The sequence below is a fragment of the Schistocerca gregaria genome, chromosome X, assembly GCF_023897955.1.
Source record: "Schistocerca gregaria isolate iqSchGreg1 chromosome X, iqSchGreg1.2, whole genome shotgun sequence".
Classification (NCBI taxonomy): domain Eukaryota; kingdom Metazoa; phylum Arthropoda; class Insecta; order Orthoptera; family Acrididae; genus Schistocerca; species Schistocerca gregaria.
Genome location: NC_064931.1, coordinates 161,609,916 through 161,635,717, shown reverse-complemented (window position 1 = coordinate 161,635,717; position 25,802 = coordinate 161,609,916). Strand labels below are relative to the sequence as shown.

At 36.4% G+C, this 25,802-nt stretch overlaps 1 protein-coding gene across 1 annotated transcript in view; it reads left to right on the top strand.

Moving 5' to 3' along the window:
- The window catches only part of LOC126297950 (titin-like), an 817,179-nt gene that overhangs the window by 318,638 nt on the left and 472,739 nt on the right, over positions 1-25,802 (top strand). Inside the window, exons 13-17 of the mRNA XM_049989271.1 lie at positions 1,763-1,918; positions 3,758-3,856; positions 8,349-8,546; positions 9,060-9,246; positions 23,861-23,953. Of these exons, the coding sequence (XP_049845228.1) occupies positions 1,763-1,918; positions 3,758-3,856; positions 8,349-8,546; positions 9,060-9,246; positions 23,861-23,953 (733 nt within the window). The remainder of the gene's footprint in view (positions 1-1,762; positions 1,919-3,757; positions 3,857-8,348; positions 8,547-9,059; positions 9,247-23,860; positions 23,954-25,802) is intronic.

Below are 25,802 nucleotides of genomic sequence, written 5' to 3'. Positions count from 1 at the left end.
CTGTATTTCATCGAAGTTTTGCTAGTTTCATGCCTGTATCATATTATCTATGGTTTTATCATAATCTGTCTTCATCTATATCTATTTCAAATATCCTCTCAGAGGAGTCACTTCTTTGGCATCTTACTAGAAGAAAAATTTTCTAATTCAATGTTCCAGCTCTGTGGTTTCTTTGTTCTGGGCCATTTGATTGTAATTCACCCACCCATCTCTTCATTATTTGATGATATTGTTTTCTTATTACAAAATTGTAAATTTTCTCTTTTCATTTTGGTCTGTAATACAACCCTTGGACTAATGAGAAATACATCCAGATTATGAATACTAGTAGATGTTCATTACACTGTAAATTATTTTGTGTGAAGTTCATACAAATTGTTGATTTCGTCCCATATTTGTGAGATGTGAGGAGTATCTTTAATAGTTGACCCTACATCAGTTAAGAAACTCCATGAAACAAGCATTTACCAGGCTGCTGTTTTTGTTGGCCTGCTGTTTCACTTTTTTGGTTATGTCTTCAAATGCATTCAGAACAGTATCAGGGCTTCATTTGATGTCTGGTTTTAGCCAGTCTAGAAAACTTATATGCAAAGTGATAATATACACAGCAGATATTGACGATTGTGGTAGACAGTGAAAGAATATGTTGTGCACAGACTATTCCAGTTACCTTTGATAATATTTTATTCACTAGATATTTGCAATCTTCTAACTAACACCATCAAAATTACTAAATAATTAATTTTCACACTGTAAAAATTCTTGATAATTTTATTAATCATTAAGAGAGATCTTCCCTTAACATTTTTTTCCATTTACTCAGAAATATAGAACAATCCAAATATATTTTAGGAGCAAAACCAACAAATAAAAAAATGTTACTTAATAACGTATTGATATGCCCACTGTTCAGCAGTGATTAACTTGCATGCAAACTAAGTACATACCTCTTGGGAGCAGATAGATCCCATCTTCATCATACACCTCTGTCCTTAACCCTATGGAGAAGAATATTGGGCTTTGGAAATGAGTCATTTATGCTGTTATATACAGTGTTACTGGCACATATGTAATTGATGTACCTTCAGAAGTAATACATATTAAAAAATACCAAGCATCAAGATTTATTTTTGATATCTATTTTAGTTCTTTGATGGATAACAAATTTTTTTAAAAAAATGATAGTGGAAAGTATAATTAAATTTAAAAATAGTGCAAGCTAAATTAATGAGTAATTCTAATTATACTGAGCAATTTCTTCTTCGTGAAATTCCAAATTTTCTTACTCACTCAATAAACATGATGTATTTGTTGCAGAAACTGTGAAATCTAGTGAGTAACACACAAAATTATGTCAATGTGATTGTATTGGCTTAGTTGTTCACGATAGCAGGTGTTACATTTGCTAATGTTTCTTTCAAAATAATTTTAGAAATTGACAACACAAGGCAGCACCAGACAGATGACAGGTACTGAGATGTCCAGTTCTCATTTACAATAAGCCCAGTTTTTGAATGATAGAAGGCTTGCACTTTGAGAAAATTGTGATCCAACCTATACTTGGGCAAGATCTTTTTGACCAACCTATACTTGGGCAAGATCGTTTTGACACGAAGTTGAGTCCAAAGCTATGCTTGTGTTTGGTCTAAAATGCATTAAAAATACTAATATTTGATTCATAGCACTTCCAATAACATTTAAAAAAAATATAAAAATGGAATCAGTGTAGTAGAGACTTTAAATTTTGTGTCTATTATTGTAGATGGATATTGCTACCACTTTGCTCGAGTATGGTGCAAAAGCAAATGCAGAATCAAAAGCTGGATTCACTCCTTTGCATCTGAGCTCACAGGAGGGACATACAGACATGTCCACTCTGCTAATAGAACATCAGGCTGATACCAACCATAAGGCAAAGGTACAGTCACAATATTAATATTTAAGTTTTTATCCTTATAATATTCTTATAATATGTGATGCATTTAGTATTTCATATAAAATACCAGTTCAAAACCAACCAAATGTAGTTTCATCAAAACGAAAATTCACTCAAGAAAACTATAAAAATTATAAGAAACAATCAATGTCTAGTACTTACATTCCAAAGGATAAATATTTAGTATTGCCAATAGCTATGTATAAAAGTACATGATGCTGTCTCATCTTTAAGAATCTGTTCCTTCCTCAAGAAGAAGAAAGGGGTAGATCAAAAAGGTTAAAGAGCGAGTGCACATCAGTCAGAACCCAATGTGAGTGTCCCACCTGTCATGAGGGTAAGGGGAGACAAAAATGAAGAGGGGCTGTAGAGAGTAGGAGGTTAGAGATGAGACATTGGCAAACAATGAGCCAGCTTCATTCTATAATTCTAAGGATGGAGTGAGAAGCAAAGATGGATCATAGGAAGATAACTGAATAGTGTAATTAAGATCTACGAGAGAAAATGGATAAGAAAATAAATAAATAAGAGAGAAAATATTATAATAATGGAAAAAGAGAAAGGGAATGTATTAACATAGGTTAACTCCAAGAGGATGTTGGGACATGAGCACACATCTGATGAGGCACCATCTCCAGGCAGACTGTGAATAGCCTGTATTGTGTCACAGACACTGAGGAACATCTTCAGCAACAGGGCAGTCCCATTCCCTGATGCACACGTTTCTGAACCCATTTGTGTACTCAAGTAGATCAGTGGGGTTCATTCCCATATAAAACACCAGGCAGGAGACTCAAGTTAGTTGATAAATGGCATGTGTGGTTTTTAAAGTTGACTTGCCTTTGATATGGTAGAATTTTGGAAGTGCTGAACCCTTATCCCTATCTGGAAGTTCCTGCATATACAATCATACCCACCGTAAAACCTGCCAAGCAGACACTCACTACAGGGGGCCTCTCCTCCAGTAAATCCTACAATATCAGAGAAAGACAAACTCAAGAAGTCACACGAGACATTTATCCACCATCTCATGTCTGCCACACCGTGTTCTATATAGGGAAGACTGCCATTAAACTGGCCAAGTGCACAAATGGACACAAGACCTGTCCCCCTAAGGAAACCTGGCATGTGGTTATGTGACTTAAGGACTACAGAGTCTGTTATTTGGATCCTCCCACCTGATACTAGTTTCCACAGACTCCAGAGACAGGGGCTCACCCTCCAAGATACCCTTGTGTCCTGACACCCTAGAAGAGTTAACCTCTGTTGACATCTTCCCTCTCTCTTTTTTCATTGTTATCATCTTTTTTGTGCTTATTCTCCTCTCTCCTCTCCCTCTCTGACCTTTATTTATTTATCTTCTTATCCCTTTTTCCACCTATTTCTCATTACAGTTTTCATTTTTCTTCCTTTAACCCATCTTTACTTCTCCCTCTCTCCTCTAATTATCTCTGAGATGAAGATGGCACAGTGCCTACCAATTTACTATCTTTGATCCACAACACTCTATGATGCCTCTGCTTTCATCTCTGTCTGCTCTTTTCCTCATTCTGAGGTCTCAGTGCCTTGCCCTTCTCTTTACCTTCCCCAACTTATCCCTTTCTCCTCCCCAAGGTAGGAATTAACAAGTCTGGTGTCATGTACTTCTATGTGTGTCTATTAGCAGTCCTAATTATTTCACCCCTGTAAGAAAGTACTGACCACTAATTCCATCTCATGGCTGTAATTTATAAAAAACTGATAACTTGTAATCACTTCTCCATTATTCTATTTCTACTACCTTACAGATAATATTGAAAACACTGCTATCTTATATTTCAGAATGGTCTGGCGCCACTACACTTGTGTGCACAGGAAGACAGGGTAAATGTTGCAGCGATTCTGTTAAAGAATGGAGCAGAAGTTGACACAACAACAAAGGTAAGATTATCACTTGTGAAATTTGATTATTCCATGATGTTTCCAAAAAACCTGCAATTGGTGCTAACTGTCTACAACTATTCTATAAAAATAAACAAATTTGTATGAAATGGGAATGATATCAGTTCAGATATTGCAATTAAAAGTGTTATATAGTCCCAGTGTGAAGTACTCAACTGGCTGAGCCCTGTGGATGGTTTTGATTTAGCATTACATGTAGTTTATAACTTGTGTAAAATTTATTTGTCACCTGATACAAAATATTTTATGGCGGTGCAAAATTAGTATTTTACAATGCCAAATGATATTCCATTAGTTAGACTTTGAGATTTTGTAAGTAATTACCATTTTCATCTTAAAAACATAAAGACATTTTTAAAAGAAATTTATTGTTACATAAAACTTCATTTTAGTACCATTTTCACCAGTATTAAGGTACTCATTATAACAAATTGCCAACTTCTGAATTCTGTTCTCATAAATCTGCAACATGAGTTGCTGTCCACTGCTGAATTGCCATTTTTGATGCCATCACTTTTTATAGCACTGCTCTAAATGTTGTTTGAGTACAATATCAAGTGGTAATCACTAGCTGTAATGTTGTCTGTTCAAAGCTTTACATCAACTTTTTATGCCGAGTCTTCAGTGAAGACAAATGATCACCCATTTTGCATTTCATTATGAAAATTACAACAGCCGTTTTAAAATGCTCTAATTTATATTCTTACCATTCCATCACTCATAGCATTTTCTCCATAAACTTCAGTGATCCTTTAATGAATTTTGCTCACTTTCATACTTTTTGCATGCAGAAAACTGATTGCTGCACATATTTATCTCTCAGTGTGATTTTCAGTTAAATAAATGCACACAAATAAAAACAGGTGAATGCTTCCCTTATGGCTTCGTAGGTAGTCAATAAATGAAAGTACTGAGAGGGCATACTTTGATACTCTCCACAGCATGCTGCCATGATTCAATTATCTACTTATATTATGACCCACCTCCTTTATGTTTAGATTTGCAGGAATGTGTCAGTATTTTGCAACTGTGTTACTTATAAACATATATAATTTTTTTCAGTGCTTGTTCTGCACTTAGAAAAATTTGTGGTAACTCATTAGCCATCTTTATATTTATCTCTTCTTACCCACTTAATACATACTCACTTTTTTACACATTATTTATACAGCAATCATTTACAACCATATTAACTTTTTTCCTACCTTTGGATACCAAAAATCATGGTTTTTCTCAATTATAGCTGCGCACTTTCTCCAATTGGGCTTCGTAAGTCTTAGGTGTTGCCTGATATTAGATCATCATACAGATAAAATGGTAAACTGATTACCCACTGTTTGGAGGGTAACTAGTTGCTATTATTTCTATAGATAGTTTTGTTTCTGTTGTTGTTGTTGTTGTGGTCTTAAGTCCAAAGGCTGGTTTGATGCAGTTCTCCAGGCTACTATATCCTGTGCAAGCCTCTTCATCTCCAAATAACTACTGCAAACTGCATCCTCTGGTTACTGTATTCATCTCTTGGTCACTCTCTATGATTTTTACACCCCATGTTTCCCTCCAGTACTAAATTAGTGATCCCTTGATGCCTTGGAATGTGTTTTACTAACCAGTCCCTTCTTCTAATCAGTTTGTGCCACAATTTTTTTCTCCCCAATTGTAGTCAGTATCTCCTCATTAGTTACATGATCTACCCATTTAATTTTCAAGATTCTTCTGTAGCACCACATTTCAAATGCTTCAATTCTCTTCTTGTTTATTATTCATGTTACACTTCCATACATGGTCACACTCCATACAGATACTTTCAGAAAAGACTTCCTGACACTTAAATCTATATTTAACATTAACAAATTTCTCTTCTTCAGAAATGATTTTCTTGCCATTAACAGTCTACATTTTATATACCCACTACTTCAACCATCATCAGTTATTTTGCTGGACAAATAGTGAAATTCAGCTACTACTTTAAGTGTCTGGTTTCCTAATCTTATTCCCTCAGCACCATTTGATTTAATTCAGCTACATCCCATTATCCTAATTTAGCTTTTTTTGACATTCTTGTTATACCCTCCTTTGAAGACACTGTCTATTCCACTCAACTACTCTTCCAGGTCATTTTTTGTCTCTGGCAGAATTACAATGTTGTCAAAAAACCTCAAAGTTTTAATTTCTTTTCCCTGGACTTTAATTCCTACTCCAAATTTTTCTTTTGTTTCGTTTAGTGCTTAATCAATACACATATTGAATAACATTGGGGTTGTCTGCCTGACTCCCACCTCAACAACAGCTTCCCTGTAATGCGTCTCGACTATTATAACTGCCATCTGGTTTCTGTACAAATTGTAAATAGCCCTTTGCTTTCTATGTTTTACCAATTCATCACACAGTATTGTATCTCCCATCTCATCTTCATCTACATTCTCTTCCATTTCCATGATATTGCCCTCAAGTACATCTACCTTGTGTAGACCCTCTGTATACTCCTTCCACCTTTCTGCTTTCCTTTCTTTGCTTAGGACTGGTTTTCCATCTGAGCTCTTGTTATTCATACATGTGGTTCTCTTTTCTCCAAAAGTCTCTTTAATTTTCGTGTGTGCTGTATCTATCTTTGCCCTGGTGATATATGCTTTTAAATCGTTACATTTTTACTCTGACCATTCCTGCTGAGCCATTTTGCGTTTCCTGTCATTTAATTTTTTAGTCATTTGTATATCCTTTTGCCTGCTTCATTTACTGCATTTTTATATTTTCTCCTTTCATCAATTATATTCAGTATCTCTTGTATTACCTAAGGATTTCTACTAGCCCTCATCTTTTTACCTATTTGATCCTCTGCCGCTTTCACTGTTTCATCTCTCATGTTACAAGTGTATCATATTGTAATGTTGACATTGGTTCTGCTACAATATAGTTTTGCCTGTTTCTTACGCAAAATTCTGCAATGAATTGTTGATTCATTTGGTGTCCATAACTGCAGCTGACTTCCCTAACAACAGTCAGTGTGTCACCTGTTCCTGTTGCTGCTGCTGATGTCATTTTTATTGAGCATCATCTGTTGCTGATAAAACCTTGACTCTAACATTATGTAACTAAATGTGGTATTGTGTGTCACCCACTGTGGACAAAAGCTGTTGCACACACGTGTATCATGTATAAACTTTTATATCTTAAGAGAACCTATGACAACTCTTCACATACTTCATTAAAGTTAACTTTTCCATTTCAGTTCGAATATTAACATCTTTCATGTGCATCATTTTCTCTCAGAATAACCCAAATTACAAGAATAAAACAAAAGGTAGATATTACACCACTCCCATTATGCCAGCCATCCACTTGGAATGCGTCTCTACTTCATTTGATGTTACCAGGTGCTGCAGTGTTTAAGACTTGATACTCTTATTTGGGAGGAGTGAGGTTGAGATTTCCATTCATCTGACCTGGTTTAGGATTTCCCATGGTTTCTGTAAAGTTCTTCTTCAAAATGCTTGGATACTTTTTTAAAGGGTTCATGACCATTTCCTTTTTGCACCCTTCCCCAGCACAATCAGTGTCCATTTCTTATACTCTTGGCACTGAGCATTGACCTTCCTGGCTTAGTTTCTTTGCATTTTAATAGGTTATTTATATTATTTTTCTCTGTGTTCATATGAAGTTTGTCATTTGAATTACTGTTCATATTTCCCTTTGTTTTTAACCCACATTTGTCAACAGTCTGTCTTATTTGCATGTTATTAAATGAATTATGATTGTTATTTAATATTATATTTCAATTACTGTGCTTTATAGTTAACTGACAATGATTTTTGTTTTAAGGTACTGTACTCATACGTTACCATGAAATTTGTTTAATTGTGTTTTAGATTATAGTGATTCATTTATTACCTTATCTCTCACTGATTTCCTGAATAGCTAATTATTTCCTTTTGTATTATAAATAAGTGTTTCAAATTAAGTTGGTTGATGATCTGTCCATAATTTCAAAAGTATACCAGTATTCTTCTATTTACTCTGGACACTGTAATTCTTAATGAAAGTTCTTATTGTTCTTGCAGACAGCCATATACTACTGACTGAACATTCTTAAAACAATTGTCTTTGCAGTAAGGCTATACACCTTCTGTGTTGCCGTACAAATTGCCTGTGATCTGTCCTACACAAAATTTGTATCTAATCATCTGCACAATTAATGACAAATAGTTCAAAGACTGAAAGTATGCGTCCCACTGATGCCCATTACTATACAGTGAAAAATGAAGTTATAGACACTCATACGTTATTCCACCTTGTAATTTAGTACATAGTAAATAGCTTTTTTGTTTCATTTTCATTCCTTTGTTTTTGAAATACCTTGGAAAATATCTTTATGAAGTAATGTTTTCATATATGTATATGTACATATTTGTTATGCAACATAATATTATATCAGTTAATTACTGAAAATACCTGACTTCCTTGCATATTTCTACAGGCTGGATATACACCACTTCATGTAGCAAGCCACTTTGGACAAAGCAACATGGTTCGCTTCCTTCTACAGCACAAAGCAAATGTGGCAGCTGTGACCAGTATTGGTTACACTCCATTGCACCAAGCTGCACAACAGGGTCATGCCCCAATTGTAAATATATTACTGGATCATAAGGCACCTCCAAACATCCTCACTAGTGTAAGTTGAAATTAAGACAAGTGTACATCTCAGTCTGTAATACATACTCACTGTCACCACATATGTCCTTTCCCAACATCATCATGTTTCACCCAGCTTTGTAAACTGAGCATGGGTATAATTGGAAGTAACTTCTTTAGAAAGCAATTTATTACTTCTAAAATTATATGTATAGTTCTATATCATTATTAAGTAATAATTAAATGTGGATAGTTTCAAATGTGAAGCATTTTAGTTATCAAGGTATTTGATAGTCATAGGTTAATTATTTGTAACATTTTAGAAGTTTCTGGATGGGTTTCTTCCATGCTACTTTTGGAAATTATTTGCAGTGGACATTCAGTTCATGTGATGTGAAGTCATGAAGTGAAGCTTCAGTGTTTTGCATTTTGATTATTTTGGAGTTACTAACATCAGTAATTAGTTAGTAATTATAAATGAATCATATATAGTTAAAACATGTATAAAAATATTAGTCATCAGTGAATTAAATTGGTCTGTCATACTACACAGCAAGGGCAGACAGCTCTTTCCATTGCACAGAAGCTTGGATATATCAGCGTTGTGGAGAGCTTAAAAGTTGTGACTGAGACTGTGATACCTACTAATGCTACAACCATGCTGACCGAAGAGAAATATCGAGTTGTTGCTCCAGAAACAATGCAAGAAACATTCATGTCTGACTCTGAGGATGAAGGAGGTACTTAGAAATTCTCTTAAATAGATTTAATTGATGTTTTAATTTTTTAAAATATAGTTTTCGCTTCTTTCAAAAGCAGCTTCAGTAGAAATGTCTTATAGTAAAATTAAAGTATTTCATTCCATCTTCACCACTTTCAACTTACTTATAATAAACTACTTGATTGTCTTTCATTGTTAATAGGCTATCAGCTCACATGGTTTGTATTTTCTCTACATTCACCATCCTGAGTAACCTTAAAAACTTTACATACACTGATGGGAAAAAATTGCAATACCAAAAAGTAATTAATGTGCAGTAATTACATTTTTGTCATAGATTTGTCTTGGTAACATGGGTAGCTTTGAGAAATGAAATAGTGAAGGCAGCAGAGGATCAAGTAGGTAAAAAGATGAGGGCTAGTAGAAATCCTTGGGTAACAGAAGAGGTACTGAATTTAATTGATGAAAGGACAAAATACAAAAATGCAGTAAGTGAAACAGGCAAAAAGGAATACAAACGCCTCAAAAATGAGATCGACAGGAAGTGCAAAATGGCTAAGCAGCGATGACTAGAGGACAAATGTAAGGATGTAGAGGCTCACCTCATGAGGAGTAAGATAGATACTGCTTACAGGAAAATTAAAGAGACCTTTGGAGAAAAGAGAGCCACTTGCATGAATATCAAGAGCTCAGATGGAAACCCAGTTCTAAGCAAAGAAGGAAAAGCAGAAAGGTGGAAGGAGTACATAGAGGGTCTATACAGGGGCAATGTTCTTGAGGCCAATATTATGGAAATGGAAGAGGAGGTAGATGAAGATGAAATGGGAGATACGATACTGCGTGAAGAGTTTGACAGAACACTGAAAGACCTGAGTCGAAACAAGGCCCCGGGAGTAGACAACATTCAAATAGAACTACTGACAGCCTTGGGAGAGCCAGTCCTGGTAAAACTCTACCATTTGGTGAGCAAGATGTATGAGACAGGCAAAATTCCCTCAGACTTCAAGAAGAATATAATAATTCCAATCCAAAAGAAAGCAGGTGTTGACAGATGTGAAAATTACCGAACAATCAGTTTAATAAGCCATAGCTGCAAAATGCTAACACGAATTCTTTACAGACAAATGGAAAAACTAGTAGAAGCCAACCTTGGGGAAGATCAGTTTGGATTCCGTAGAAATGTTGGAACACATGAGGCATTACTGACCCTCCGACTTATCTTAGCAGAAAGATTAAGGAACGGCAAACCTACGTTTCTAGAATTTGTAGACTTAGAGAAAGCATTTGACAATGTTAACTGGAATACCATCTTTCAAATTCTGAAGGTGGCAGGGGTAAAATACAGGGAGCGAAAGGCTATTTACAATTTGTACAGAAAGCAAATGGCAGTTGTAAGAGTCGAGGGACATGAAAGGGAAGTAGTGGTTGAGAAGGGAGTGAGACAGGGTTGTAGCCTCTCCCCGATGCTATTCAATCTGTATATTGAGCAAGCAGTAAAGGAAATGAAAGAAAAGTTCCAAGTAGGTATTAAAATCCGTGGACAAGAAATAAAAACTTTGAGGTTCGCCGATGACATTGTAATTCTGTCAAAGACAGCAAAGGACTTGGAAGAGCACTTGAACGGAATGGACAGTGTCTTGAAAGGAGGATATAAGATGAACATCAACAAAAGCAAAACGAGGATAATGGAATGCAGTAGAATTAAGTCGGGTGATGCTGAGGGAATTAGATTAGGAAATGAGACACTTAAAGTAGTAAAGGAGTTTTGCTATTTGGGGAGCAAAATAACTGATAATGGTCGAAGTGGAGAGGATATAAAATGTAGACTGGCAATGGCATGGAAAGCATTTCTGAAGAGGAGAAGTTTGTTAACATCGAGTATAGATTTAAGTGTAAGGAAGTCGTTTCTGAAAGTATTTGTATAGAGTGTAGCCATGTATGGAAGTGAAACATGGACGATAAATAGTTTAGACAAGAAGAGAATAGAAGCTTTTGAAATGTGGTGCTACAGAATAATGCTGAAGATTAGATGGGTAGATCACATAACTAATGAGGAGGTATTGAATAGAATTCGGGAGAAGAGGAGTTTGTGGCACAACTTGACTAGAAGAAGGGATCGGTTGGTAGGACATGTTCTGAGGCATCAAGGGATCACCAATTTAGTACTGGAGGGCAGTGTGGATGATAAAAATCGTAGAGGGAGACCAAGAGATGAATACACTAAGCAGATTCAGAAGGATGTAGGCTGCAGTAGGTACTGGGAGATGAAGAAGCTTGTACAGGATAGAGTAGCATGGAGAGCTGCATCAAACCAGTCTCAGGACTGAACACCACAACAACATATTTGAGTGATTAACATTGCAAGCTCACTGGTTTTTGGAAGTGCAAGATACGCCATTGCAAATGTGGAGTACTGGTACATTAATAACCAGTGTATCTGCCAGAATGTTGATTCATTCTGTTGTACAGTCAGTTTGTGGGATGGAGTTCCATTCATTTTGTGAGCCAATAGAGGGACAGTTAATGTTGTTTGTGGATGACACTGAAGTCCAATGATGTCCCATATCTACTAGACTGGAGAAAGATCTGGTGATTGAGCATGGTAAGGCAACATGTTGACATTCTGTAGAGCATGTTGGGTTACAACAGTGGTAAGTAGGTTAGTGTTGTCCTGTTGGATAACACTCCATGGAATTCTGTTCTTGAATTGCAGCATAACAGGTCAAATCACCAGATTGGTGTACAAATTTGCAGTTGTGTTGCATGGGATAACCATGAGAGTGCTCCTGATGTCATACAAATTTGCACCCCAGACCATAACTCCAGGTGTAGGCCCATTGTGTCTAGCACATAGGCAGGTTAGTTGCAGAACCTCCTAACCAACACACTACCATCACTGGCACTGAGGCAGAACCAGCTTTCATCATAAAAACACAACAGATATCCATCTCGCCCTCCAACGAGCTCTCACTTGACACCACTGAAGTTGCCAATGGTGGTGGTTTGGGGTCAGTGGACCACACTCAACAGGTCATCTAGCTCAGAGTTGTCCATGAAGTAACCAATTTGCAACAGTTCATTGTGTCACTTTGGTGCCAACTGCAGCTCAAATTGCTGCATCAGATGTAGTATGATGTACCAGAGCCAAAAACTGAACACTGCGGTCTTCTCTCTCGGCAGTGCCACATGGACATCTGGATTCCGGCCTTCTTGCAACCGTACGTTCTCATGACCACTGCTGCCAGCAGTCATGTTCAATGGCTACATTCCTGCTGAGTCTTTCTGCAGTATCATAGAAGGAATAGCCAGTGTCCTGTAGCCCTATTACGTGACCTTGTTCAAACTCAGTATGGTGTTGATAATGGCATCTTTGTCACCTTAAAGGCATTCTTGACTAACATCAACCCATCATGTCCAGCCCAAAAAGTAACTAATGCTCATTACTGGTGCATCCTGTTTTTAAAGCAAACCTGATTTACATCCTCATAATTGCACTATTAGTGCCACAGAAAATTTAAATAGACATTACCTTTCAGATGCCTACCAACTCTCATTTGTGTCTGACAACTCCTTCTTGGTGGTGTGATTTTTTTCCATCAGTCTAGTTTTCCAAAGGAATAACTTTTTGAAGAATGTCTTTATCGAAACTCTGACTGTGATCCCTATTTTTATTTGCCTCAAGTGCTATTGTTCGATGGTCTTCATCTTTATATGGCTTTCGAATATACACTATTTGATTGGAAGTATTCAGACACATATTAGTGGACATTAATATGGGATGTGTCTACCTATTGCCTTTATTATGGCTTGAACTTTGATGCACACACCTTCAGTGAGGTTTCTAAATGACTGTGGAGGAATGGAAGCCCATTTGTCCTCAAGAACCAAAACTAGAGAAAATAGTGATGTTGGATGCTAGGATCTGAAGTGAAGTCAACATTCTATTTTATCTCAGAGATGTTCCCTTGAGTTCAGGTTGGGTCTATGGCCAGGCCAGTCCATTTCAGCAATGCTGTTATCTACAAACCATTGCCTCACAGATCCTTCTTTGTGACAGGATGTATTGTCATGCTGATACATACAATCATCATCTCCAAACTGTTCCCATATTGACACAGAACACTGTGCTATAAAATGTGTTCATATTCATCCAAATTCCACAGTCCCTTAAGCACAATAAGGGGACCACACCCTAACCATGAGAAACAACCCTCTACTGTTACACAATCTCCTCCATACTTCACTTTGTGCGCTGCAGGTGATGGCAGGTAATGTTCTCCAGGCATTCACCAAACACAAACTCTGTCATCTGATTACCACAGGGTATAGAATGATTCATCTCTCCAAGTCACTCACTTCCAGTCATCCACAGTCCAGTAGTGTAGCTCTTTACACCACTTCAAGCACCACTTACCACTGAGTATAGAAATGTGTGGCTTATGAGGGGCTGCTCAATCATTTTAACCCATTCTTCTTAACTCCCTGAACACATTCATTATGCTAAATGGATTTCTGGTAGCACTTTGGTTCCATGCAATTTTTTACAACCACCCTCCACAGCACTCAACAGTTCCTGTCTGTCAGTATGTGAGGTCTGCCTGGTCTTGGTGTAACTGTTATTGTTCCTTCATTTTCCACTTCACAGTCACATCACCAGCTGTAGTCTTGGGCAGCTTTAGAAAGGTTGAAATGTAGCTGTTGCTCAGATGACATCTATTGACTATTGCACATTTGAAGTCACTGAGCTCTCCTTACCTACCCATTATGCTGTTATTAATTCTGTTCTGATAACACTTTTCTTTTATACAAGTGGATGCACCTCTTGTGCCATCTAGTGGTCAGTTCTGTATTACATAGAGAACTGTCCAAATAGTTTTGATCTGATAGTGTTAACTATGTATATCCTTTATGGTTTGGAAGCACCTTACAAACTCAGTAACAATGGAAAATCCAGGATGGAATTAACAATAGTATGAGAATGATAGTTGCTGCTTACTGTATAGTGAAAGGTTACCTTCCATTAGGAACACGAGTGCACTCAGCGACTGTGATATTACTTTCAAATGATAGAGCACAGCAATCAGATGACCTTTTCTTGCAGGTTTTATTCAGCAAATCTAGATTTCGGCTAGTGCCTAACCATTACCAATGCACCATTTCATAGAATCAATGCATGATCTAATACATCAGTCTCCTGTTGTTCTGGCTTAAGTCACACTTCTTTCAAGATTACTGCACATCATGTGCAGTGCGAAAAGTGAAGTGTGGAGGAGACAGTCTTACAGTATGGGATTGTTTCTCATGGTTGGGTGTTGTCTCCTTATTGTGCTTCAGAAAATGTGAAATTAAACAGTAGTGTTGAAAGGACTGTGACAGAAGCCTGAACAACAGGGGACTGATGTATTAGAACATGCATTGATTCTATGAAATGGTGCATTGATAATGGCTAGGCACTACTCAAAATCTAGATTTGGTGAATAAAACCTGCAAGAAAAGGATGACTGATTGCTGCACTCTATCATTTGAAAGATATACTGAAAGACGTTGAGTTGCAGATACGCACAACAAAAAGACTATCAGAAAGTGAGCTTTTGACCAGCAAGGTCTTTATTGGAAATTGACAACACACACACACACACACACACACACACACACACACACACACACATTCAAATGCAACTCATACACACATGGTCACAGTCTCTGGCGACTGAGAGAGAGTGTGAGCAGCAGTGCATGATAGGAGACACAACGAGAGAGTGTGCTAAGGAGGAGGCAGTAAGGGGGCTAGAGGGAGGGAGGGGTGGGGGATGGGGAGAGGGTAACAGAAAAGGAGAGAAGTGAAAAGACTGAGAGTGAATGTTTGGGATGGAGGGCTGTGTAGTGCTGGAATGGGAACAGGAAAGGGGTTAAATAGGTAAAGACAATCATTAATGAAGGTTGATGTTAGGAGAGCTACTGGAATGTAGGACACATTGTAGGGAGAGATCTTACCTGTGCAATTCAGAAAAGCTATCATTTGCAGAAAAGATCTAGATGGAACTGGCTGTGAAGCAGTCATTGAAATGAAGAAAATTGCATTGGGCAGCATGCTCAGCAACAGGGTGGTCCACATCTTTCTTTTCCACAGTTTGTTGATGGCCATTCATGTGGATAGATAGCTTGTTAGTTGTCATGTCCACAGATAATACAGCACAGTCATTGCAGCTGGTGCTGGTTTTACAGGCAGCCTTGCTTTTGATGGGATAGGTGATGCTTGTGGCTGGATTTGAGTAGGTGGTGGTGGGAGATGTATGGGGCAGGTCTTGCATCTAGGTCTATTACAGGGATATGAACTGTTTGGCAAGGGGATGGGAGCAGGATTTGTGTAGAGGTAGATGAGGATATTGTGTAGGTTCAGTGAGTGGTGGAATATCTCTGTGGGAGGGGTGTGCAGTGTGAAAGATAGTGGGCAGGACATTCCTCATTTCAGGACATGATGAAATCAATTAGTTTACAAGAAACATAATTAATTAAGAATTCCATGATTTTCATTTTGAATTATATGAAGTTAGTAATGTGTTATTTTAAGTAAGGGACAGTTTCATGTAAGCATTTATTTAAGAGTGTATAACCAACACTGCTTTTTTGTGAGAGTCATACAGTCCTTATTTTTTTAATATGTGTTTGGTTATGGACTTGATAAACAAAAAGAAAATATTTCTGTTGCTTACTGTGAACTTTATTATGGAGCGTACTTACTGAGACATTAGTGTGAACATCATAAATGGCTTGAAGAGGCTCATGAGGAAGGTGTGGTTACTTACAGTGCAGGTCACAGTGACTACATATTTCTATATTATCAACACTGCATTAGTGACTGTAGTACTCCTTCAGAGTATTACCCCATTTAATGCCAGATCCAGAGATATACAAAGCAAGACATCTTAATAAGTTGATTATTATGTTCTAATTCAATTTTAAACAATTTACTGTGAGGAATTTGTGAAATGTTATCACAATTTTGGCTTAGTCATGAATTTTGAAGCTGGAACCCTCCACCTGGATGTATATGCAATGATAAAAAATGGTTCTATTATGTTTATCATGTAGATAAAAAATTCCATTTTTTACAACTGAATGTTTAGTTTGTTTGTAACCTTGTTTGTAACCATGAACAGCTGAAAAACGCAGGATTAGAAATAAAATTCTTTTCAAAATCTGAAATTTTTCTTATCTACATAACTGAAGTAGCAACTGAGGAAGAATGGCTGTTGCCTTTGATGATTTATTAATTGGCATTGGGAGATAATGCAAAGCAATGTTCAAAGAGGGTCAGTGTACTTAATATTTCCAAATTATAAATATATCGTTGTGCCTGCATTGGCCAGTTACCAGTACCTGCTATTTAAATATGTCACTGACTGACTGATATACTTTGTGTAACATATTACACTTGATAGAATTAAAAGCTTAACATATCAAGACAAGATAGTAAGTAGTCTATGAATGCAGGCTAATAAAGATGCTAGAATGAAACTTCCTAGCAGATTAAAACTAAATTTATTAAAATTATTTTAATAAAGATGCTTCTGGTATGACACTTGATAATGCCCCATGTGGCCTAACAGTCACCATTACAGCATTTTATACATACTCGTATATCTCTGTTATCAAAATTGAAGTAGAAACAGTTTGATGAAAACCATTTGTTGCTAACTAACATACCACTATATGCATTGGATACACATAAATAATAATAAACAATACTTACATGTAAAATGAAACCATACACATATCAACAATCATAAAATGCTAAACTAGAATAATAAATGAATACAATTTATTTTTCATGTCAGCACTTCAGGTCACTATGATGAGGGAAGTAAGCTGCTCTATTGTGAATGCTGATGATTTAAGTATTCCTTGACACTATAAAAATTCTTGGCAACTGGCATTTTTTGAACTCTTTTTTTTTTTCTTTTTTTTTCTTAATATGTGGAGTTGCGATATATTCTCTTAATTAAACAGGATATTAGGCTGATAAAGAGCACTATTTTGGTACATGGCTTTTGTGTTAATTTCTCTGAAGATCATCTCTATTTCTCATTATGTAGTCATGGACTTGACTTTTTAACACAGAATGTTCCTGGTGTGCCCTCAGAAAACATATACTTTTGTAAATATGGATACATGGTAGGTTCACGATTTTTAGTTCCTTGAAATAAGTTTTACGTGATTCTGTGTATGTCACCCTTTTAAACATTCTTATTGCTCCCTTTTGAAGCATAAATTTGTGTTTCAACAGATTGGCATTCCCCCAAAATATGATGCCATATCTTACTGTGCTACATATGAGTGCAAAGTACAAACATACCCATGCATCAATACTACAGGAATTTTTAAGGATGCTAAGATTATAAAAATACTGACCTAATTTTTTGATTAAACTGTTTGTATGTTTCTCACTCTTTAAATTTTCATCTCGCTATACACCTAAAAGTTTACTTTTAGGTTGCTTCCTAGTTTGTTAGTTATATGTCTGGAGTCCATCCCATCTGTTATTTTGTCATTCACAATTAATATATCATCCTGAAAGCATATCTTTGTTTCTTTTGCACCTATTGTGGCTCAGTCACAGAGATCACCTATTGTGACTCAGTTACAGAGAACAGACAGCTGTATGCATATGTTTTTATAGTGCTTTTGTCAATGTTCTTTAAGACATTGTTGAAATAAATTTGTTAATGTAAAAAAATTTGACATGAATACATTTATGTCAGAAATCAAAAACAATGAACATGATAGAATGATTTATAAAATGCAGATAACACTGTGTCGTAATTCTAATCCTTAATAAAGAGTGGACTCAGTATTGTAGAGTGAGTGAGTTTGCACCCCTATGTATACATTAAAAAGTTAGTTTGTTGAACATCCTATTTTGATGGTTACTAATGTACACATAGTGGTGCAAAACATTTAGTCTGTAATCAGTCAAAAAAGGATATTTAATAAACTAACCAGCACAATGCACTTTGAGCTCACCATTTATTACCAGCAATAAAATAATGTACATAAAGTTTGTTTCTGGAAGTTTCCATAATCTTTCAGTCCTTTATCTAGGATAGTATTATTTTTTCTTACAACATTTCAGCTACTAACTTTGCAGTCATCTTCAAGGTAAGTCTCTGGCAGAATTTACTGAACACAGAGTGAACTGGTACCCTTGGAATATAGTCAGTAAAAAGACAAAGTCAAAACATGAAATTAAGTGATAATTTCTTATCAACCAAAGGAAGAGGAAGAGATAGAGATATAATAAAGTTAATCACTTATCTACCATGTGTGAGAAATTTTTCTTCAAAAATTGCCAGAATGATGAAGAGGCATTAAGTGGTTGTGATCTTCTTTCAACCAGGCAAGATGGTAACCTTTCTAGGATATGTACAAGATATTCTGCATTTATAAAAGGCAGGTATACACTCAGATGAGAAAAGTCATGGGCTACCTCTCAATATTTTGGTGGAGCTCCTTTTGCCCGCTGTAGTGCAACAACTCAACATGGCATGGACTCAACAAGTTGTTGTTAGTCCCCTGCAGACATACCGAGCCACTCTTGAATTGTCCAGAATGCTCTTCAAACCAATCACAAACAATTGTGGCCTGCTGATGTGACTCATTGTCATCCATAAAAATTCCCTCATTGTTTGGGAACATAAGCCATTCATGGTTCCAAATGCTCTCCAAGTAGCTGAACATAACCAGCACCCAGTCCCTTCCATGTAAACAGAGATCACACCATTATGGAGCACCGCCAGCTTGCACAGCGTTTTGTTAACAGCTTCAGTCCATGGCTTCAAGGGATGTGCACCAACTGAAATCAAGACTCATCTGACTGGGCCTTAGTTTTCCTGTCATCTAAGGTTCAACCGATATGGTCATAAGCCCAGAAGAGGTGCTGCAAGTCATGTTTTGCTGTTAGCAAAGGCATTCACATTGGGTGTCTGCTGCCATAGCCCATTAACACCAGATTATGCCACACTGCGCTAACGGATATGTTCGTTGGATCTACCACACTGATTTCTGTAGCTGTTTCATGCAGTGTTGCTTGTCTGTTAGCACTGACAACTCTATGCAAATGCTGCTGCTCTTGGTCATTAAATGAAGGCCATTAGACAATGTGTTGTACATGATGAGAGGTATTTTTGGCACACTCTCAATGGTGTTGATCTTTGGAATATTTAATTCCCTAATGATTTCTGAAATGGAATGTCCCATGCATCTATCTCCAATTACCATTCCATGTACAGAGTCTATTAATTCCTTTCTTCTGGCCATAATCACATAGGAAACCTCTGTACATAATGCTATCTCATGACTTTTGACACCTCAGTGTATATGAAATTCCTTGTTAGATTAGTAAAGGGTACATAGAACAAACAATATGTACTGTACAAGAATGGTACGTTGAACACCCATGACATGCTCACCTTCTACAGCCCAACAAATCAGCAGTGACTGACCATTGCATTGCCACTGGCCACTCCATAGATTACAGGAAAGTCAAGATACTGCCCACAGCTTCATCCTATTGCAATTTAGTTGTCAAAGAAGCTGTGGGAATACAATAAGCAAGCAACCTGCTCATCCAAGGTCGGGGTTTCCTGCTCAACAAATCATGGAAACCACACATTTCGTGTATGGACTCTCCAAGGAATTATTATTCTGAAGCTTCACAGACTGGCATTCCAAACATATGCCATACATTTTAATGATAAACCACATAAATTGTAAGCATCATGGATTTGCTGATTATCTACTTGCTTTGTTTCACTCATAGACACACAAAATTTTGTCTGTTACTGACATTCTTGTTGCAAACAATGCTATCGGTAACACATGAACATTGACTCCACAGTATTGTGTCAAGTAGTTTAAATTCTGCTAGTGATCACTTTGAAGATGGCTGTAGAATTGTAAGCAAAAATACTGGAATAAGACATATTATTCCAGTGTCATGCCTGAAAGGTGAAAGATGATGAAACAAACTACATAAAGACTGATAGTACATAAGTTGCAGTGTACTGTTAAAAATAATGTAGCCTCCATAATTGTTGATATTGCTTTTATGGGCATAAGGCCATAGTCCAAGGCTTAATTCCATGTCTGATGTTTCATCTCCCAATGCTGCAGACAGGATCAAAGGCCTTAACAAGCTCAGATAGCGGTTACAGTCTAAAATAAGCTCAGCAAGCCACCAGCTTCCTAGGCTTATTCAAGACTGTAACTGCTGTCTGAGTTCTTTATAGCCTCTGATGATATATCAGCAATTATGCAATTACTATCCATGAGATCCTGCATTCTATGAATATACTCTGTAGTTTTTGGAGTTATTAAACACATTAACCACATCCACACAGTGAGGGAATAGTATGATGTAGGCCTAATATAGTTTTTGTTCTTAAATAATGTTGTCAAATGGTATTAGACATGTCAAGATGCAAAGAAGAATACATAAGCATATGACATCTGCAACTGGACTATGCTTACATTAAAATATTATTAAAACACACACACACACACACACACACACACACACACACACACACACACACACACACTCATCCTGATTTTAACTACTCCATTCACTCCACTTCTTTATTGTTTCCTTGCAAGAATCACTTTTACACCCTGCAGCATACTAGAATGAAATGCTTTCACTAAAACTGCTTCACCAATTCTTACTTACTTCATATCAGTGAGATACAAAGAAAATATATGTACTACCAGATCCATTTACTGACATTTCTCATAGTATTGCCTTTAATTTGATAAAACATTCCCTTCATAAAGAATGACAATTGTAGCAAAACATACTATTTTTTACGTACACATTTTTGACTAAAATACTGCTTTTCATTTCTTCACTCTTACTACAACTATCTCATTTCAGTTCAAATACTTTTCAGTTATATACAGAACTATGTTTATGATTAACAAACATCTGATAGGTTTTAAATGAAAATGATGAACTGATGATGTGCTTGGCTCCTGAATAGTATTTTTTAATGCTGAGTGTACATTTGTACCTATAGCTTTCTTTGGATGATGGATGTTATGTTTATGGAACATATTTGTATTTATTGAATTATTTTATATGAGTGTAACTGAGTAGATCCAATAACACCAAGCTGTTTAATAAGTATGCAACACTTTTTTCTGAAAGCAGATTGGTTTTATTTAGGACTCCGATACTCCACATTATTCCCCACTCTTTTGGCTACAAAACCCTATTTTTCAACATAATCTCCATTCAATGCAATGGCCTTACTTCATCTTACTGGGAGGGCCTATATGCCCGTGTGGTACCACTCTACTGGCCGACATCAGAGCTAGTGCCTTGTTGCATCAATAACCTCCACATCATCCATGAACAGCACCCCATGGAGTGCATTTTCAGCAGCCCAAACAGATGAAAGTTGGAAGGTGAGAGATCTGCAGCATAGGGTGGATGAGGAAGAACAATCCAACAAAGTTTTGTGGGCTCCTCTTAGGTGCACAGTCTTGTGTGGGGCCTTGCATTGTCATAGAGAAGGAGAAGTTTGTTTACAGTTTTTTAGTGCTGAACACAGTGAAGTCATTTCTTCAGTTTCCTGGGGATAGCAAAATACATTTCAGAGTTGATCTTTGCTCCATGAGGGAGGACATAAACAGAGTAACCCCTTGAGAGGTGCAGAATACTGCCACCATGACATTACCACTTGAGTTTACAGCTTTGAACTTTTGCTTTGTAAGAAGGGTTGTGTTGTGCCACTCCATGGATTTGAGTTTGTTTCTGGTTCAAAGTGATGAACCCATGTTCCATTGACTGTGAATGACAAAAAGTTGTAGAAGCAATTCCACACAGATCGTCCTTCATTGCTTTTATGGTTTTCTGTTAGGCACAGAGGAAGCCAGCAGGCACACACACCTTTGAGAACCACAACTGGTGAATGAGTGTTTCAGCACTACAAACAGAGATGTCCAGTTGTGCAGCAAGGTGTTTGATTGTCATTTATTGACTGCCTTCTAATGCACTTCCATTACAGATGACATTTTGAAGGCTGTGCATAGCCCCACCACCTATCGTGAAACTATAGTTTGTGAAGTCAGAATATTCCATGATGTCCCACAACAAATTCTGCATTTTTTTCAGCTAAAATTGGCCAATAAAACTGTTGTATTACTTATTGAACGTCCTTGTACATTTGGCAGCAAGTAAATACCAATATGAGTAACCCTCTCTTCAAAAAGACACACACCTGTAGAAACTTATTTTATTGTAATGCTCCTGAGTTTCTCTGGAAATATTAATCAAGTGTCGGGAGGGATGATTATAGCTACAAATAAACAAAAAGGCCACCTGAATACACCATGCAGTTTTGTTCACAAAACAAGAAACACTACAGATCAGTCATAAAAACATTCCTTCAGCATAGGCTTATATGGATGATGCTGCCAATTTATCAATACTGAAACTCCCTTGACACTGTCAAGAGTTAACCTTAGTATTGCTTATACTGCATAACATAATATCAATGTTGATCAATTGAAATGCTGCTTCTGGCAAAAAAATAAGTTCTTTATTTCTTATTTATGTTGCTGCATGATGACTTCCTACTACACAGAAGCATGTGCTACACGTGCCTGATGGAATTCCGCCACACTTTATGTAAATCATTTGTTCACTTACGCATACCACATGCATAATCAGACAAGCTGCACATGTGGTACACATGAATGTCTCCTTGGAATGCAATGGATTATTATGAATGGGGTACATTAAAAACAAATCTTGATCATATCAATTTGTTTCACCACATGAATCAGAACACCATACATCTTGTGCTTTTCATTGTGTCCTTCAAGGCTTACAGTGACTATATGTTCATTATATGGTCAATATTAAAGTGTTATACTTTGCAGCAGTAATGAATTTTGGTGCTCTGTAACTTAGAACATGTGGTTTACCCAATATGCATATATAGTTAACAAATTTCTTACTTCACTATGTTGTTGAGTTCACTTGCAACATCTTACAGTGGGACCCCCGGCATAAAATACTCCAGAAATATAGATTTTTATTTTCATCGAAAGTGGATCATGGATTTTATTTGTTTCAGGGTTAAAATAATGGCATTCTTAAGTTTCAGCTTTGTCTTGCTTTTTCTATTTTCATTTTATTTCAGTACTTTTTCTTATATGTTTCAGGATAACTAACATACAAATTTCAGTATTTGTGTATGTACTTGAGTAATGCTACTGTTATTTTTAAAATGATATGAAGCTTCATGTTTCTTAGGGATTATACCTTATTGCTGAAAGTTGTTGTATAAAACAGTTGTAAATTATTGTATGTAAGACATTATTTGTGAATGCTAAAATCCAGTTTAAAATTCTATATTTCATTATGACCATATCATTGTTAGGCTTTCTTTATTTGGCTGTATGACAGAGGGTCCCCCCAGCATATGATTGTAAGTTTTATTCATACCTAAAAGCTATGAGGAAATATAAGTTCTATGAAATTTAAATATTTAAAAATATAAGCATATCATTTTAATAGAATTCATTCAGGAGTAAGACATTGTGATGTCGGGTTAATTTAATTAAAGGTGATGAAGTATTGGATGCTGGTGTGTATGGGAAACCCACACATGCTCAACATGTCTACTTGCCATATTATGAGGGGCAAGCACTGCTGACGCGTAAGTTTCTTTTCTCCCATTCACTTCACTGGGAAACTTTTATCAGAGATTCATAGGGTTTCTCTTGGTCAGTGGGCTAGTAGAAGTGTATGAAAGAAATATATGCATTGTGGAGATCCAGTGTGACTTTTGATTGCTTCCATGAACTTCATAAACTGGGATGGCATTTCATATGCATGTACACACTTTTTGTTTTTATTGCAGTGTATGTTTCTATGTCTGCTTATAATGCTAGGATATTACTTTCATAAATGTTATAGTCCAGTAAATGGGCTAATTTTTGCAATTTTCAAAATACTTTTGCAATAATTTCCTTGCCAGTTTGTAATAAATCATTACTGCTATTAAACTTTCTTTGCAGTATTTTGGCATAACAAGATGACTTGCTTTGGCAACAAAATGAATATGTAATTTAATTTGTGTTTGCTACAAAGTCCAACTGTGTTTAAATGTATAAATGTCTGAGATACTAAAGCTTGCATTTTACACAATTATTTGCTACTTTTTTGTCATTTTTCATAATTTTGCCTCACGATGCACTATAATAAGCCATATTCAATATTTTTTAAACATTTGTTTTTGTAGATAGCATGGCCTAATTTAATCACCAACATCTTCCATATAAGAGGAACTGCAGAATGATTGAATTTGCTACATGACATCTACACATATCAGCAATAGCTTGATAGTTATTTCTGTGTCCAAAATTCACTAGTGAAAGAGCTATAGATATAGTTTTCCCTCTTCAGACTATGATCTTTAGAGTTGTCAATTTAGGCTTTCTCTTAGTATCACTATTTTATGGCTTTGACAGTATTCTTTATGAGTAGGTAACTTCCATGTAAAAAGTGTAGCTGTGTAAATATACCTTGAAACCAATCAAAGCTATTGCTCAACTTACTTTCAGTAATAGACTGTGGGGAAATACTTGAACAGTTATGAAAAATTCTGCAACTTTTGATGTTATTTTGCCATTTCAACAATACATTGATCTATGAGGAATGAAGAATCAGCAGATCTTTGAAGAGAGAAACAATCATATTGAAGGATAGTGGATGGAAAAAGGGGCTGGGTGGATGGGAGCTAAAGACACTCAATAGATTCTTCCATTATTCATGGTGTTCCCAATTTGAAAACGGATTCTAGCCTTACTACACAGCAATAGATGCTATGACTTTTGGGCTCTCTCAACTAGTGCTACCTCAGAAGATTTTTAAAGGTTGTAGTTTTACACTTCCTATAATGCATTTTTGATGTTATAAGATGCTACAAAAGCACATTATGCTCACTATGTCTACACCTTCTTGGCAGTAAGCCACCTTTCATTTTCCAAATGGGCTTATAATCATTCAGAAAATGTTGTATTATTCTTCCCCAATAATGACTAATGATGAACTCTGTTGACAAAAATGAAAGCAGATTGCTTGACTGTGTCAGAGGATTGCATCAAACACATCTTTCAGTTGATTTTGTGACAAGTAAGAAGCTCAAATTACAGCTCATGATATCTTCAGAAAATACCAATGAACTGAGTGCTCTGCACTTTATTTACTTGTATGACTATGGCACAAGTTTTTCTCCTGAAAACTTTCACGGATCTGTACTATTTGTCCAGAAATTTTCTTTAGGGACCATATATATATTGACTATGTTGCTCATAGTGGAATGGCATTTATAGGCTCTTATATTAGATTGATATGGAATGGAACATAAAATCTGGATCTCCTCATTATGTGCAAGCAACAGTCATTTAAGAGGCCATACTCACAGTTCAGGGAAGTGTCACATTAGGAAATTATAATATTAAATTCCTCAAAATATAATTAGTTACCGAGTCTTACATTCCATG